Source organism: Nomascus leucogenys, chromosome 5 (assembly GCF_006542625.1).
Source record: "Nomascus leucogenys isolate Asia chromosome 5, Asia_NLE_v1, whole genome shotgun sequence".
Lineage (NCBI taxonomy): Eukaryota > Metazoa > Chordata > Mammalia > Primates > Hylobatidae > Nomascus > Nomascus leucogenys.
In genome coordinates, this window is record NC_044385.1 from 77,099,536 (window position 1) to 77,118,499 (window position 18,964).

The 18,964-nt window shown below is 38.5% G+C and overlaps 1 protein-coding gene across 7 annotated transcripts in view; it reads left to right on the forward strand.

The window, feature by feature from the left end:
- RNASEH2B (ribonuclease H2 subunit B) overlaps window positions 1–18,964 on the forward strand; it is a 63,566-nt gene that overhangs the window by 6,642 nt on the left and 37,960 nt on the right. For 5 of the 7 annotated variants that reach the window (XR_004030179.1, XM_030813423.1, XM_030813426.1 and 2 more), the window contains exons 2-5: window positions 11,157–11,228; window positions 13,218–13,325; window positions 14,428–14,504; window positions 18,615–18,729. Coding sequence is in view for 6 of the 7 variants with exons in the window: in XM_030813423.1 (XP_030669283.1) it covers window positions 11,157–11,228; window positions 13,218–13,325; window positions 14,428–14,504; window positions 18,615–18,729 (372 nt within the window). In the remaining variant the exon portion in view is untranslated. Of the gene's footprint in view, window positions 1–5,073; window positions 5,097–11,156; window positions 11,229–13,203; window positions 13,326–14,427; window positions 14,505–18,614; window positions 18,730–18,964 lie in introns of those variants that run through there. The other 2 variants (XM_030813424.1, XM_030813425.1) reach the window with 2 other exon arrangements.

The window sequence follows — 18,964 nt, forward strand, 5'->3', positions numbered from 1 at the left end:
TTTTTCCTCTTAATTTTGATAAGGACAGAAACTCACACAGTGATATGAACCAAGTTGACAAAGATAATTTGTATTTTAGGCTTAGAACATTGAAGAGGTGTATTACTTATTGCTTCAGACAGTAGACAGTACATATTTGGAATGGGTTATCATTGAAAGTGGATAAAGATTGAAAATACAAATACATGCAAAATACAAATACAAATACAAAAAGATGACTGGGGACCAGACATACATCCTTCCCTGGAACCAAACCTGGTTGCTCTCAGTCACCCCAATCAGGTCTGTCTTTTCTAGCACTCCAGAATTTTTCCTGCTTCCCACATAGTTCATGCTCCATCCATGCTCCATCTCAGTATGTTTGCTGGTCTTTGTGGCTCTGAGTTGGCTGTGAACCTGAACTTTTTTACTAGCTTCTTCTCCAGTAAGATATATATATATATATATCTTATAAAGATACATTTACAGAGCTATATTGGACCCAATGGCAAACTAGGATGTTTCAAAAGTCATTCAAAGCAGGTTACATTTTTTAGGACAACCATAGCCTCCTGCAAACATCCCTTGCTTTGCTTTCCTGAAACCGGATACTGGTTTGAATAGCCTATGAGTCTGCCTTAGTATGGAAATTGCCATTTTTTAATGTGGGGTCAGTGCACCTGGGTTGTGTGTTACAAAACTAGACATGAACTTCTTTGGGAGTTCCTTAGCAGGTTCACATCTTCCCAGGAAGGAGCAGGGGTGGTGGCGTGGTGGAGAGCATAGGACATCTGGCCCTAGGGTGTTGCAGCAGCAAGAGTCCAGGGTTTCTGCCTCTCTGAGCGTTAACTTCCTCTTCTCAAACTGACTTCATCCATTTAGTGGAAAACTGGTTTCACGTGATTCCCAAGCTGCAGATCCCCCGGTGTCTGCTGGGTGGGGTCTCTCCTCTTAGTTCCAGTTTGAAACCTTTCAAAACAGCCTTCTGACTGGTCCTGCTGTGGTCACATACAGTCCCACCCTCCACCACCTATTGTAGCCAGGGAGGGGCAGGCTGTAAGCACAAGGTGGGAGAGGAGGAGGACAAAGTGGGCACTTGAGGCTAAAGAGTGCTTTTCTGGAAGAAGGAAAGGGTACAGGATAGACAGCAGAGGAACTAGCTACCACGTCATTTCACCAGTGGGACTCTGAGCTCTGGCCAGAAACCTCAGCCACTCGTGAGCTGTCTTGCCTACAGCCAACATTAGGGGTTTCTCAGTTGCTGGTAGTCTGTTTGACTGGCTTGTATATAGGTATAGCAGAGGTTTAGTTGTATGGAGAATTCGGTTCTAGTTGTAACTTATACTTGCCTTCATTTAGTCAAAGTTTGTATAATTTTTAGGAAGCCCAGCTTCTAGGCCTGCAACTTCTAGCTGTTATAACTTTGCAAAACACTTTCATATAATTGTATTTGACCCTCTTGATGACCTTGGGAAGCGATTAAGGCAAGCTTTATTATCACCATTTTGCACATCAGGAAACCAAGACTCAGAGAAGTCAAATAATCTGTCAGTATACAATAGAAATCCAGTGGCAGAGACTGTCAGCTCTCTCAAGTCCTTTTCCAGGACTCCTGCATGTGCCAGAGGCCACTCTGCTGACCGAATAATGATACCTCACCACTGTGGGAGAGGCCAGAGGACCAGGAAAGGCTGGTCTCAAACTGCTCTCAGTTTGATGACTGGGGACCAGACATACGTCCTTCCCTGGAACCAAACCTGGTTGCTCTCAGTCACCCCAATCAAGTCTGTCTTTTCTAGCACTCCAGAATTTTTCCTGCTTCCCACATAGTTCATGCTCCATCCATGCTCCATCTCAGTATGTTTGCTGGTCTTTGTGGCTCTGAGTTGGCTGTGAACCTGAATTTTTTTACTAGCTTCTTCTCCATTGCGCAGGCTGTTCCTAGAAACATGGTTATTGATAGGGACAACCCTAAAGAATGGAGATTTTGTCTTCTATGGTCCTGCTGAAGGCTAATTTCTCATTTTTATATTTATTTATTTAGAGACGGAGTCTCGCTCTGTCACCCAGGCTGGAGTGCAGTGGCGTGATCTCGGCTCACTGCAAGCTCCGCCTCCCAGGTTCACACCATTCTCCTGCCTCAGCCTCCTGAGTAGCTGGGACTACAGGCACCCGCCACCACGCCCAGCTAGTTTTTTGTATTTTTAGTAGAGATGGGGTTTCACTGTGTTAACCAGGATGGTCTCGATCTCCTGACCTCGTGATCCGCCCGCCTCGGCCTCCCAAAGTGCTGGGATTACAGGCGTGAGCCACCGCACCCGGCCTCTAATTTTTATTTTTTTCTCCAAAGCTTGAAAAGAAAGTTACACTTAGAGGAACCTATTACTTCAGTAATCACATAATTTTCCTGGTGCATGTCTCTCTTGCTTTCATGGTTTGCCTCTTGTAATCTTTGAAGAAACAAAGAGCTTCAAAGCCAGGAAAATGACCCAGATCTCTTTGACAGCAGTGCTAATGTTTTGGGAAGGGAAGGCATATAGTTATTACTGAAATTAGTGTTCCTGGAAGCTGCAAGTTACTTGAAAATTATGCTGATTTGTCTTGCATGCATTGTATTTGTGTCCTACCAAAGTGTTTCCAAGGAAGTATCTGGCAAACAGGCAGGAGGGTGCCGGGGCGGGGGGAGGGGGAGGGTCTGAATATATTCTGATGGCTGAAGTCTAAAGAAAATGAACTGGAACCTATTTAGGACGTCGTATTGCATAAACATGAGAGTGATAATCTCATCTCTCTTTTTCTTTTTTCTATTGGATCTTCTTAAGAAACCTGAATAGCTTTGATATGATATCTAAAAATAAAGTAAATGGTGCTTTGATGTCTGTACTTTCTCCTCCATGTAACAGTGGGTGTATGTTTCTCAGAGTTTATCTCCTATGTGCCAAAAATCAGAGAGGTTCAGGAACAAATGTCCATTGCTTCCAAGTCATAAGAACAATTGGCAAAAATCACTTGTCTTGTGTCTTTGAACTTTAAATGCAGTGAAAAAACTTGTCTTAACCAAGAGAGGGATAAGAAAGAGCTGCCAAGTTTGAAAAACCTGCTGATAAATAACTTCATATCAACTGTACAACAACCTGTACTATATAGTCTGTAGATGAAAAATCATGTACCATTTTGGCTTGTACAATACTTTATGGCTAACTTTGAAAAATACGGAATGGTTAAGTCTATGCATTAATACGTGCTGTGTAACCTAATTTTTCAGCATTATAATGTCACAGATATCTGGGGGTGGTGGGGAGAAGTATATGCAGCTATGTATAGAATATACACAGCTCTCCCTCCTTTCTCTTCCTTCTGCCCCGTGGCTGTGTGGTCTACTGGCTGGATTGCAGTAGCTGGATTGCAGCTGGTTAGATGACTGCTGGTTTTTGAGGATGAGGAGGACAGGACAAGAGAGGGAAAGTTTTAAATGTTTATATCATAGGAGAATAGTCATGTCAGGATCATTGTGTTTCCAAGCTGCAGTTTGTCCTTTTTAAGTTAAGAGGTGTGGGACTTCAGATTAAGAGTTTCTTTACAGTATTAAAGTTTAAAACGTTGGCTCTGGATAATAGTTGACTGAGTTTAAATCCTGGCTCTATAGTTGACTTGCACTCTGACCTTCAGGCAGGTTTTTCATCCAAAAAAGTGGAAATTAACATAGCACCTATTATGTGACCAATATGGAGGACTTAAACAGTGCCTGGTAGACGGTAAATGGCCAATACATATTAGCTGTTATTTTTGATTTTACATTCATTAGACACAATTGTCTTTTTGTCACTGGTGTGTTTTCTTTAAAGTACAGATGTCAGGAAAGTAGCAATCAGAGATTCCTTGTTTGTTGAGGGTGTTTTGTTTTGTTTTGTTTTGACAGAGTCTCGCTCTGTCGCCCAGGCTGGAGTGCAGTGGCGTGATCTCGGCTCACTGTAACTTCTGCCTCCTGGGTTCAAGCGATTCTTATCAAGCGATTCTCATGCCTCAGCCTCCCAAGTAGCTGGGATTACAGGCATGTGCCACCACACCCGGCTAATTTTTGTATTTTTAGTAGAGACAGGGTTTCACCATGTTGGCCAGGCTACTCTCTAACTCCTGGCCTCAAGTGATCTGCCCGCCTCAGCCTGATTTCACAGTACTGGGATTACAAGTGTGAGCCACCATGCCCAGCCTGTGGAAGCCCAGCAGATGGAAGATTTGCTGCCAGAGTTAATGGTGACCAGTGGGACATACAATTGAATCTTTACAGAGAATATAGAGACCATGAGATAACTACTCTGGAATCAGTTAGTTTTAAGGAACCAGAGGGGCAGAGCTTGAGATAATTGGGAAGTTTAACATATTATTAAACCTAAAATGGCCAGCAAGACTGAAAGCTGCTTCTCAGTTGTCTGAGTTTTTCTTTTTTTGTGAAAATACATTTTTAGCCAGCATGACTTATGTTATCTCTTAGATGAGAGAAAAGAGTAAAAAAGACAAAGTGTATAGCTACTCTTTTAAAAATAGAGTTGGAAGCATAGTTTTGGAAGAAGATGTCTCACATGAGTCAATTTTCTAGACAAGTGAATTATGTTTATTGAGTATATCTCATGTGCCAGAAACACTACTGGGTACTTTACATTACCTTGATTTTTACATATAAAATGCATTGTGTTCTGGCTTTTAAACAAGATACACTGGTTCTAATTTAATATTTTCTTGGAAGACTAATTGTTAAGCCGTTATGTAACTCTGTGCTTAGATTTCGTGACTTTTATATTTTGATCTTATTATTCCCTACATGTTCTCAACTGTTTCCACGTAGTTGAGGGAAGGGATACTGATTGTTAATTGATGATTTATTATGTGTTCTAGGCACTTTCACATACATTTCATTTCAATCCAACAAACATGTAAAATAATTATTATTATACCCATTTTATAGATGAAACAACGAACCACAGAGAGGTTGAATATCTTGCACAGAGTCACACTGCTGAGTGAGGAGAGGAGCTGAGATTGGAGTATGGACCCATCTGACTCTAGGTCCAATGTTCTTTCTATGCTGACATCATTGAAGAAATAGACATAAGTTAAAAGTAGGTTTATAGATCATGACCCTTCCTCACACTCCCTCTCTCTTTTCTAATTCTTTCCTGTTACTCTAAAAGCAGGGTTTTCTTCTCTAATTAATTTAGCTATTCACCTGTGCTAGATGGAAGTAAAAGACAGCAGAAGTTAGAAAAAGGGTGGAGCCTCCAAACGGGTTGGGTGAGAAGCTGGTCCATGAAATGACCCAGGATTTTCTCAGAGTAAATGGAAATTCTTTAACTTTGATTGAGTTAATTTATAGTTACAAGTAATTTTGTGTGCCTAATACCAGGTATAGACTAAGGAATTTATCAGAAATATTATAGTAAATGAGCTCTTTTTCTCATACCAAGTCTTCAAAGTTCAGTGAGGGTAAATCCACCCTCCCATAAAAGCAATGAAAACACTAGCAAAGATAGCAAAAAGCAACTTTTTCAGAACCCCTGAAATTAGCTAAAGGCTTCCAATAGTTTGAGAAGTGTTTATTCAAGAAAATCTTCTGAATCTTATTAGGAACAGCAGGGTTTGTGGAATTGTAACTTGAACTACTCCCATTTCCTCTCCTCAGCTCTGCAGTAGCCTTGAAAACCAGCAGTCTTGCAAACACGGTACTTGTAAAAACCAACAGCCTTCAACCATTGGCTAGGATAGGCCTGGATGGAAGATCCTCAAGAAGTCCCATTCCCAGAGCGTTGTCCCTATTTGACTTTTCTCACAGCTCCTTGGAAAAGTCTCATTTGCAGGGCATAGTTGTTATTTGACCTACCTTGGAGCTCAGAGCTTGCCCTGTTCCCACAGAGCCCTATCTTCAGGGTATTTGTCAAAAACAATCAGTGACAATCGTTTAACATTGTAGCTTCTGAGGGGTCAATACCAGTTGCGCAAATAAAAACCTGGCCAAAAACTTACGGGTAAGATATGAGGAACAAGATGTCCATAAGAGGCTTTTAAAAAACTCTTGACATATTCCTAGAGGATTAGAAGGCTACACACATATGCAGGGCTATGTGCCTGCTCAGAAGGACCTGAGAGGGCCTCAGTGTCTCACCTCTGACTGACCATGAGTTCTGGAGAAGGCAATAAATACAAGCTAAGGCAGAAGATTAAAGTGCCCAAGTGTCGAAGGTATGCCTCAACACACACACACAGGACCCTTCAGCAAAGATTGGATCACTTATTGGTTCACGGAATCAGCTAACGACTAAGCTAACTAAACAGAGACATCAGTGGCTGCACACCACAAGAAATACAGACTTTACAGAATTAGTCCAGAAAAGTCACTAAACAAACAAACAGTAACAACTGCAATAACTACAAAAAACAGCAACAACAAATCCTGGGGAGTTGGGAGAGGAGAGTCTGATTTCCAGAATTGCCACATTTATTATTATCTGAAGTGCTCAGTTTTTGTTTTTGTTTTTAACAAAAAGCATGAGACATACATACACAAACAAGACAGTATGACCCATACACAATAGGGAAAGTAGTCAATAGAAACTGTCTCTGAGGGGGCTGAGATGTTGGATTTATTCTACAAAGATTTTATTCAGCTACTATCAACATAGTCAAAGAACTAAAGAACACCATGTCTAAAAAATGAAAGGAAAGTATGACAATGAAGTTTCACCAAATAGAGAGTATCAATAGACAGAGAAATTGTAAAAGGATCTAAAGTCTGGATTTGAAAAGTATAATAACAAATGAAAAATTCACTCGTGAGCTCAGCAGCAGATTTGAGCTGGCAGAGGAAAGAATTAGAAAACTCAAAGACAGGCCAATTGAGATTATCCAGGGTGAGGAACAGAAAGAAAAAGAATAAAGAAAACTGAACCTGAACCTAGTCCCAGAGACCTGTAGGACACCATCAAGCCTACTATTATATGCATTATGGGAATCCCAGATGAGAAGAGAAGAGTGGAAGAGGAATATTTGAAGAAATAATAGCCAGATACTTCCCAAATTTGATTTAAAAAATACTTGTCTACACAACTAATGAGTGCAGGAAACTCTAAATAGGATAAACTCAAGGAGATCCATACCTGTGTGTGTCATAGTCAAACTGAAAAGACAAAGAGAATCTGAAAGCAGTAAAAGAAAAATGACTCATCAAATAAAAGGGATCCTCAATAAAATTAACAGCTGACTTCTCATTAGAAGCCATAGTGGCTGGAAGTGAGTGGGATGACATATTTAAGGTGCTGAAATAAAGAGAGTCTCAACAAAGAATTCTGTATCTGTCAAAATTATCTTTCAAAAATAAGGAAGGAACCAAGACATTCTCAGATAAAGGGAAAAAGAATGTGTCACTAGCAAACCTGTCCCACAAAAATTATGAAGGGAGTCCTTCAGATTGAAAGGATAAGGTGCTAGATGGTAACTTGAATCCACAAGAAGAATAAAGAGCACTAGTAAAGATAAACACAGAAATAAACATAAAAGCACAAATATATTTTTGTAACTCTTTTGGGTGATAGATAACTACATAAAGCAATAATTATGAACTGTGTTAACAGGCTTATAATATATAAAGATGTAATTTGTATGACAGTAGCACAAAGGAGAGGAGAGGAAAAGGAATATGTGCAGAAAACTTACTAAATACTCTTGAAACTCAGTTAATATTAATCTGAACTACATTGTGAGTTAAGATACTAATTGTAATTCCCAGGATAACTACTAAGAAAATAACCCCTTTAAATAAAAAAAACAACAAGGTATCAAAAATGGTACCCTACAAAACATCTATTTAACTCAAAATAAGACAGTAATAGAGGAATCCAAAGGAATATGACATACAGAAAACAGAGCTAAATGGCAGATGTAAATCCTACCTTATCCTACCTTATCCATAATTATATTAAATATAAATGCACTAAGCACTTCTATTAAAAGGCAGAAATTGGCAGAATGGAGGGAGGAAAACTCTTGACCCAATTATATCCTGTCTACTAGACACACTTACACACCTTAAATTTAAAAACAAAAATAGGTTGAAAATAAATGAATGGGAAAAGATATACAATACAAACAGTAACTGAAGGAGAGCTGGAGTGGCAATACTAGTATCAGATGAAATCAACTTTATAATAAAAATTACTAGACACATAACAGTCTATTGGGAAGATATCACAATTATAAACATATGTGCACCCAATGACAGAGCCCCAAATTACATGAACCAAAAACTGACAGAACTGAAGGGAGATATAGACAATTGAACAATAAGTGTTTTTTTGGGGGGAAAGAGTCTCAGTCTGTCACCCAGGCTGAAGTACAGTGGTGCAGTCACAGCTTACTGCAGCTTTAACCTCCTGGGCTCAAGTGATCCTCCCACCTTAGCCTCCCAAGTAGCTGGGACTACGGGCACATGCCACCACACGTGTATTTTTTGTAGAGACAGGGTTTCACCCCGTTGCCCAGGCTTGTCTCGAACTCCTGGGCTCAAGCAGTCTGTCCACCTTGGCCTCCCAAAGTGCTGGAGTACAGGCATGCACCACCATGCCCAGCCAAGATTTTCTTTTTATTACTGATTTCAAAGTATTATTGTGATGTATAGTTTTATTCCTGTTTTTTATGCTTTGGGTTCATTGAGCTTCTTGGATTTGTAGTTTTCATTAAATTTGGAACATTTCAGACTTACTTTCTTCAAATTTTTTTTTGTTCCCTCTTCTCCTTTTGGAAACTCCAGTTATACATATATTAAAATGCATAAAGTTGTCCCTTAGTTTACTAATACTCTTTTTTCTTCAAGTTTTTTTCTCTGTGTTCCCATTTTAGATAGTTTCTATTACTGTGTCTTCAAGTTCATTAATCTTTTCTTCAGCTATTAATTTTATCCAGTGTATTTTTCATCTTTAGAAATTCAATTTAGGTATTTTTTTTTGCAATCTTCTATGTCTCTAATTAACTTGTCCATGAGGAATGTTGTTTTTAAAGCCATTGTCTATCAATTCTATTATCTTGTATATTAATACCCCTCTTTCAGTAATTGATTTTGTTTACTCATTATGGGCCATATTTTTATGCTTCTTTGAATGCCTCATAGTATTTGATTAGATGGCAGACATTGCAAATTTTGTCCTTTTGGGTGATGAGTATTTTTGTATTTCTATAAATATCCTTGAACTTCATTCTTGGACACAGTTACTTTGAAAGAATTGGATACTTTTAGGTCTTGCTTTTATAATTAGTTTGGTGAGACCAGACCAGCAAATAGTTAGGGCTGACTGTTCCCTACTACTGAGGACCCTTTTGAGTACTATGCCCAAAGCTCCATGAGTGAGGTTTTACAGTCTGTCTGGGAATAGGCACAATTCAAGACCCTGAGGAAGTATGAGGTACTGTTCCCTCGAATCTGTTTAGATGGGTTTTCTCCTGGCTTTTGGGTAGTTTCATCACATGCATGCACTGATCCTACTTAAGTAGGACCCTCTGCAAATCTCTGGGGTCTTGTTTCTTTTTAGCCCTCTCCTTTCCTGTGTGCTGACCTGTGAACCCTAACCACCTTGGTGTCTCTGGAATTCTTAGCATCATCTCTTCAATTCAGCGAGTCAGCTAGGCTTTACTGGGTTCTCCCTTTCTGCACTGTGGCCTGGAAACTCTTTTAAAGCAGTAAGCTGGGCAATCATAGGGCTCATCTCATTTGTTTACCATCTCTCAGGGACTACGGTCCTGCATGGCTTGTGTGCAGTGCCTTGAGAATAGTTGTTTCATATGTTTTGTCTGGTGTTTTGTGGGGTTTTGTTGTTGTTGTTTCAGAGGGTTAATTGAATTCCTGTTGTTCCATCTTGGTGGAAAGTAGAAATCTCAATTTTTTTTTCTGTAGATACTTAATGTCACTATTAGTTTAAGAAAAAATGGTCGTATTTTAACCATTCATGGGTAAGCCAACTTCTAAAATATGTCTGCTCTATTTAAGCTTATGAAGATCTGAAGTAGAGTAAAGGGAGTGGGGGCCATAAAAAATAAAAGAGAGTAAAATCTCCCTTCTTTCATTCTTTCTCTTTTGCTCTTTTGGTAAATTGTTGCTATGCCCCGTTACTAATCAGAGCCCCATTGTTCTTTTTGGTAATAGGGACATTTTAAGAGTTCTATGAATATGCCACTCAAAATGTATGAAGAGTGTTACCAATAAAATTGTCATGGTCTTTATGTTTTAATCTATGTGATAAAAACTTGATGGTTTTGGTACAACTGGTTAACTCCTCGAAAAAAAATATTTAAATTGGATTTCCTCTTGATATCTTATACCCAGATATAGTCCAGATAGATTAAAAATATAATTTCTAAATAAATGAAAATATAGGCAATTCACATAATCTTAAGAGAAGGTCTAAGTGTGATACAAAGGATACAACCATAATGAAAAAGATCGATATGATTACATGAAGATTTTATATCTTTTATATGGCAAAAATCATTATGAGCAGGATTAAAAACATAGTTGATGTCCTTAGTATATAAAGATACCTCACAAAGTAGTAAAAAAAAAAAGCCAAACATCCCACTGGGAAATTAGGCAAAGGATAATTGTGTAAAAAATATAAGTTTCAGGTAAATATGTTTACAATGCTCTGCTTCATAATAGTAACAATTACAAATGATAATACTAATAATAATAGCTGTCATTTATTTCATGTTTCTATTTGCCTGATTACGTTAATGTTTTCAGTAGATTGGCTAATTTGATACTTTGAAAAACAAATATACTATTATTGTCAGTTTGTAAATGACATTTGAGACAGGAGATTAAGACCCTTGCCCAAGGTGACAAAGCTATCCAAGTGGCTAAACCAAGATTAACACCCAGGCCTTCTGATTCTAGACATTCTGATTCTAGGCCTGCTTCTCATCATTCCTCATAGGAATACATTTAAACTACCTGAAATTCAACTGCAGCTTGCAGAGAAATTGGTAATTTGCTCGAGATCACAACATTTGTAAGTGATAAATTGAGTTAAAAATCTTAGAAAAGTCATATAAGTAGAAGAAAGGAAAACAGGGTAAAGTAAGGTGAGCAACAAAGCAGCTGTGTGTTTTAATTTTAGATATTCACGGTTTATTTTCAGAATATTTAAAAGATGCTTCAAAGAAGATGAAAAACGGGCTAATGTTTGTAAAACTGGTTAACCCGTGTTCAGGTAAGTTCTCTTCTCATAACTTGAATGTTCTTAAATGTTGTGGCTAATGAATATATACACTTTTGTGTCTTTGTGTCCTTGCTCTTTCTGAATAGCTTTTAAAGTTAAGATGGCACCGTGAGGAGCAGAAAACAAGCTGATGACATTACTAGTCTTCCCAGATAATTCATTTGACTTAAACATTTTAAAAATTTATTCTCATAGAAATACTGGCAAAACAAAAGCTAGCATGTTTGAGTTCTCTTTAAAAACAGATTAATTTTCTTTGGCTTCCTTAAGCCAACTTTTCTTAGAGTAGTTATTCAACATTAGCCTCCATTTATATTCATTTTATCTTATAAAGTAAGATAAACAACCAGAATTTAAAAAAAAAAAAAAATACAGAAGGCTTTTACTTGACATGCCAAGATTTTGATTAGTTTCAGTTTTAGCTATACTTCCATATTTTCTTCTGACCAAAAAGTAGTACTTTTTTTCTCTGTCAGGGGACTTTTTTTTTTAATGATAAGCATTGTATATTGAAGGGATTCATATTTTATTGAAAACATTTTATTTTAACTTTATATTCAGTGCATTTTCAGTTTTGTCTTCACATTTTTTAGGCAAAAATATTAAAATGTATTCTAAATATTGAGTAATATGGGTGATAGTGTTTATCTCTGTGTGTAATTGTTTTTCCATTAATTTATAAGGTTTTGCATAGACACCTGATACTTGCCATATTAGAGGTTTCTTCTGGTGACAGTAATACTGAATAGTAAAAGTATGGGAGGGCCAATGAGTAGTGCCTTGTTGTTATAGAGACATGTAAATAGAAGCAACAAGAGAAGAAACACATTCCTGACTTTCTCCAGTGTTCTTCAAAATGAAATTGACTGTAATTGGTCAGCTATATTTAGAATTCTTAGTTATATATCAGACTAAGTTGAGGTGAGAAATATTTCTTCAAGAGAAGTTTTAGGTAGCAGTAAAGGTTCTAAAGCATTTAAGAAAAGTACAGGTACAAAAGAAAGCCAGCCTTCTTTTAAAATTTCTGTTTTATCTAAATGCTCATAGACAACAGAGGAACAAATGTTTTTATTTGCTACATTGGCAGTGGGAAAGTAAAGGCTAACATTTGCTGAGTTCTTACCATGTGCCAAGTATTGGTTTAGGAAATTTACATGTGTTCTTTTTTTTAATTCTTATAAAAACCCTGTGAGGAAGTTCAGTATTGTCCCCATTTTACGGATGTGGAAACAGTCACAGGAAGGTTTATGTAACTTCTTTCCAAGGGCACGTGCCCAGCATATGGTGGAGATAGAGTTAAAGTCAGCATCCTTGTCTCCAGAGATTGTGCTATGTTTAAAAAAAATTGTTTTTCATTAGTTGAAGTGATAAAACATGCAGATGTGCACAGTCTTCACCCTCTTCTGCCTCCTCCCTTTTTTTTTTTTTTTGGTTAAGAAAGGAAAGGAAAAAAAATTCATTCAGTTAAATAAAGCTTTACTCACTCCCTATGGCTTCAAGCATGTCTGTCTTTCTCACTTAGGGTTGGCCTGTGGCTTGGTCCCTGTCAGACCCTGTGTGGGGAGAGCCACACACTGCCCAGAGGCAGGGACCCACGTGCCAGCTCATGTCATATGGCTGAACTGTTGTGTTTTGATAGTTTAGGAATGGGTATTCCCTCTTGGTCTGATGGAGGATTTAAGGACAGGCTTTGTATTAGTTAAGATAAATGACTTGCACTTTCTAATTTTTTGGTTTAAGTCCAGTGAGGATTATGGAGGTGGAAAACTACCATCTATGTATAATAGCTGTAAGCTTTCCTTGGAATCAGTTTTTTAGAATAGACCTGTGTATCTTTATGTTCATATTAGGAACATTCGTCAGAGATACTGGATAGTCTTTTGGGGGGTGTGTGTGTGTGTATGTATGTGTGTGTGTGTGTGTGTGTGTGTGTGTGTGTGTGTGAAAACTTACAAATAAAAGACAGATTTGTCTTAACAGGAGAAGGAGCCATTTACTTGTTCAATATGTGTCTACAGCAGCTGTTTGAAGTAAAAGTTTTCAAGGAAAAACACCATTCTTGGTTTATAAATCAATCAGTTCAATCAGGTAGGTGACTAGTGTAAGCATTTCCAATAACTAAACACATACTCCAGCTTTTCCATTCTTCACACTTGGGGTTGTGGGTCTGTCACCGGGTTTGGAGTCTGGTCACTGGTTTAGCCTTCCTTGGCATCAGAGCAGGTTTAATCAAGGAGAAAGGAAAGATCATTTGAGCACTAAGGTTAAGTCATCTCCTGTGTGTCTTAGACGGTAGGAAATTTTAAACTAGCAACTCTGATTTGTCTCCTAAAACAGTGACACATCCTGAGTTAGAAGTTAGATTTGTACATGGGGCACATATTGTGTTGATTAGAAACTCTTTTGAGGATCTTTGTGTTCTTAACATGTTATTTCCTTGAAATTGGATACTGATATGGCTTCTAACATAGGCTAGAGCATAACAAAGTTTCTTTAAAATGCTTTGTCATATACCTGCCTGCCCACCTGCTCCCCAACCCCCATACACACATACACCCCCCCCAGCACCAAAGTTCTGTTTCTTGCGGTGTTCCCTTAATTTGGGGGCAGTGCTGACTAAAGGAAGAGTAGGCCAACAGAACTGATCTGCCTCATGTTCTGGGGTGGGGGCAGTCAGTGGCTATTCAAAGCATCCTACATCCCTCTGCTCACAGACCACAGAAGGGACTGTGTATAGAGAGAATGGCACTGCTTTCCCATGGCTTTGTCCTCAAAAGCACAGGAAATTACATTTTACTGCAGCTTTATAGATGGACTGACTATACAGGTTTCCTAACATTGCCGTGTTCTCATTCTGTCTGTGCTTCCTCCTAACCCCTCTTTTTTCAGGGGGTTGGGAGGCTGTGTTAAAAATGACTTCTAAAGAAGAAATGGAAAGTTAAAGATCAATTTCAGGGTCTTGGTTCTCCTCTCCACACAGGGATTTGAAGCTCTTTGGAGTAAAATCTCATAGAGCACATTCTGCCTTTTGAGAGAATCACATAGACTCTGAGGCCTGTATTAGAAGAGATTTGAATTTTGGATTTCACATGTATTTTTCAACACTGTTTTTCACTTTGAGATTAAGGTGAAAGAGCCACATTGTCTTTCCAAGACGTTTAATTCCCTTCGTCCTTTTTGTAATCTGCAGGAGGTCTTCTCCATTTTGCCACACCTGTGGATCCTCTATTTCTGCTTCTCCATTACCTCATAAAGGCTGAAAAGGAGGTGAGTTTCCAGCGTGGGGCATCCACAGTGAGGAAACAGAATCAACTATTTTTGTTTGATCTCCTCTCTCTCTTTTTAATGATCCAAAGGTGGATTCTACCTTCAGATCTAATATAGTGACTGGAGAAAACATGAGTCATATGGGCCAGTGCAGGACAGAGCACTACTGCACAGGCCAGAGAAGCAGCACCTTACTCTTGATCTAGTCTGACCCTGGCTTGCTTGTGACCTCTGACTTGCCTGACTCACTGTGCTATGCACCTTACTGCTTGACAAAGCCTGACAGCTAACACTCCTTTATCATTAAGTATTCCTTACACTTGAAATACAAAACAGGTATTTAAAAATTGACCACATGTCTTAAAGAGTCTCTTCTTTAGTGAGAGACTGTGGAATAGGTAAACTGGAGCAGGTCCAATAGAAGCTCATTAATGGCGATGTGCTAGTTGAGACTTAAGGAATCCCAGATAGATAAAATTTACCTTTGGATTAGAAATAAAGACTCAGCTTACTAATAGTAATAATTTTAGCCAGAAGTTCTGTAATATTTTGGTCTCAGGATACATTTACAATTAAAATTATTAAGGGTTCCAAAGAGCTTATGTTTCTGTGGGTTCTGGCAATACTCACTCTTAGAAATTAAAACTGAGAAATTTAAAAATTATTTATTTAAAAATTAAAAATAATAAGGCCATTACATGTTAACATAAATAACACATTTTTATTGAAACAACCAAATTTAGTGAGGCATGTGGCATTGTTTGCATTTTTGCAAATCTCTTTAGTGTTTGGCTTAACTAGAAGACAACTGAATGCTTATATCTGATTGTGCATTCAATCTGTTTCCATATTTTTTTTGGTGGGATTATATGAAAAATATGTGGCCTCATACATCTTTGTAGTTAGAAAAGGAAGAAATAATGTTACAGCCTTTTTAGATTACTGTGGATATTCTTCTTTAATACTACCTAAAAAATCAACGAGTAGTTTTTTAAAGTTTAGTTGCAATGTGGAATGTGAAACTTTGTCAGTTAACTTTCTATGCTCTGTTACATTAAAATCCATTGATCTATCTTGCACTTAAAATGGATCTTTTTACCGGTGTATGATTTTGTAACATCATGCTTTGGTCATTTGGAAAATATTGATTTGCTGAGTTATGCATATCTTCCAAATGTTGACACATCTCATTTTACACACACACACACACTCCCTTTTGTTAATATTACCACTGATCTCATCAGAAAGCTCTTTAGGTATTGAGAAGCTGTCGTAGTGGCAGATAGAAATTTTCTACAATTCTAATTTTTGCTTGAAAGCTCAAATTTTATTATTGGCTGCAAATACTGTCAATCTTTCCCATGAAATGACAGGCTCACTTCGTTCATATTCTGCCTAATACGGGGGTCTGAATCACCATAATCATAGTGGGTTTTTCAAATAAAAATGGTATCCATGAAAAAGCAGCTGGTTCTGCTTGCAACTCAGCCAGCCCCAGGAGAACATGCTCTTCCTGGTAACCAGCTTATCTTTGGTTAAGCAGCCAAAGGCCTTTAGCCATACCTCACTTTCATCACAGATAATTTACAAGACTTGTGTTCAAGGGCCAAGATTTAAGTAAAATTAATTGCTTTTACTACTTGCTCAAGGATATTCTTAAGTGAAACTGGCATTTTTTAAACTGCATGTAAATGGCGGTGAGGATCCAAATGATGACTAGGACAGTCTGGTGCCACCACCAGACTCTTGCTAAAGAACCAGCAGTTTTACCCACCATTGCATTTGAATCATCAGTGCAGATGTCCACACAGTGAAAATGCAGATAGCATCTTAGCAGTATTAGGAAAATAGCTTTGAGTTTGGGTACTTCATGACCCAGGGATCCATCAACCATAGTTGGAAAATCTTTTAATTAATAACTTTAAGTGGTAAGTGTTACTCAAACTGCTTAGAAGAATCTGGTTTTTTTGGACTCTCGTGTTTGCATAAAGTATGAACACTTACAAATTTCTTACTTAATCCTTAGACCAAATTCCTGAAACCTCCATTTGGTAGGTAAATTAATTTAAGTTGCTATAAATACGGAAAGTCACAAAGTATCAATGCATGTTTTCTCTTGATGCAGCTTAGCCTCTTTTAGCCTCCTCCTTCCCTGTCCTCTGCCCTTCACTGTGGATTAGTGAAGTTTTATCCCTTCGTTTAATCATGTGTCCCTTTATCTGGAAGCTACTGTGATAGCCAGTATAACGAGGGCACACAAGCTGTGAGGCTGGTAAGCCTCGTGTCTTTAAGGAACAGAAATGGTCCTAATCACCACCAGAAAGGCCCTGGGGAATATTCAGGGAGGAATTTGTAAACCTCAGTGGCTCACCTGTGTGGTATTTTCTAGGATAAATTAATGAGCAGAAAGACACCAACCAGCCTCAGCAAATGTATTGATCTGCACTTAAGGCTCCCCCTCCCCTTTTTGATAGCATTTCTCCATCTCCCATTAGGACCATGACTCTGGGGGATTAACCCTATCTTGGCACTCTGGGCACCTCCAGGGTGCTATGGTGAGCTCACATTGACAGGTGCAGAATGAAGCAGAAATGCTGTTCAGGGTGGCCTTGGCTTTCATTTTAAACTGTCGTACTTCCCAAACACGTCTTCCCAAGTGCCAAAAATGCCCTTTAAAGTAACATTTGAGATGTTTAGGTATTTCCTTCTCTACATTTTAGACATGATCATTTCCTATTTAGTTAAAAATTATTGATACACACATTTGAAATGTGACCTGTTCTTTTAAACTTTATTTTAACATCAGTAAAAATAACTCTTTTTTTCTAGGTATCCCACTGCTACTAGCTTTATAGTCAAGGCAGGTTGCTTATTGCATTTCCTTCAATGTATATATGGTAAATAAAAATAAGAATGAAACACTAGTTAATTATGAAATTATTTTATATCATGATTGTATGGTAGTCCATTACATATAAATATTGTTTTAGAGTAGTCAAATATTTGACATATTGATTGATCATGGAAGACTATAGATGTAAGGTAGAAATCTAAAGACAGTAAGACTTGGGAAAAATCTGCATTATTCTTACTATTTGAAGGAAAAAGAACATTTAAATTGAGACAGTTCATGGCACTAGTCAACCTAAGAGAAAGTATGACAAGCTATCACGTGCTCTCAAATGATTGAGAAGATTTTACCCTTAAAACCCAAGAAAGCTGCATTTGCAGAAATTGATCAGACGCAGTTTTTGTGTCTTCAGGAGGAGTTGTCAGTACACGAGAGGTAGAGCAAGCTAGAAGTGGGGCATGGGCAAGGCCATACATCTGGTACAGTCTTGTGTCCCCAAATCAGGGGGCTAATACCTTAATTTAGACAAACTTTGCCTCTACTTGCTACTAGTACAGTTAAGAAAAACGACCTAATTCCAAAGAATGATGTTGTGAATCCATATGGTCTGCACTTCTGGCCCACTGGCAACCAGGCCATATAAACTTCTCTGGCTGAGCCTGATTTAGCCTGTCTGCAGCTTCCCATGACTTCTCCCTCTGGCTGTCTTTTCTTTTATTCTGGTCTAAATTTGGAAGCATTGTGAGGCAGCTCTGACAGGGGTAGATTCACTTTTGTATTTTCTTTTTGTGGCGGGTGCTTCTTTCATCATCCCTAGAGTGATGATGGGGAGGCAGATGTATGTCTGGGCCTGGTCTGGGCTTGTTCCAATGTGACAGTCAGGACTCTTGCTCTGTGACCACAGCTGGTTCTTCAAATTGAATGGGTTGGACCATCCCCAGGCAGTCTCCACCATCTTTGCAAGCTTCTGTGGCTTCCAGTGCTTTTGTAGATTGATTTTGTTGCCCGTTTCATTTGGGGACTGTACACCCAAGGTAGATGGTGTGCTGCGTGGGACCCCAGTGCTCACAGGAGCTTCCTGAAGGGAGCTGGGGTCCATCCTAGAGCCTGTCCCATTGTAGGGATTCCTTAGATGGAATAGGTGGCTCTGCACTAAATTTAAAGGCCCAGCCATGAGTTAATGTGTCTTTTTCTCTTTTTTTCTGAACGTCTTTATTGAATGAAATGCTTGCTTTCCAACTAACTAAGTGTTTTTTCAGGGGAAGTTTCAGCCCCTTGATCAAGTTGTGGTGGATAACGTGTTTCCAAACTGCATCTTGTTGCTGAAACTTCCTGGACTTGAGAAGTTACTTCACCATGTGACAGAGGAAAAAGGTATGGTATAACTTAAAGGCTTATGGCTGGTAGAAAGGATGGACCTTGCCTAAGAACGTGGCTGCTTACAGACCCACTGAATGTAAGGCTTATTCTGTGTCCATCATAGGGAAAACTCATTCAGATTTGCTAACACTGCCAGCACTGTTCCTCTATTGCTTTGGAGTGTTTAGTCTTTGGAACTACAACCATGGCAGTCTAGTGCCTATGTCCCACAGGGCAGGAATCACAAGGT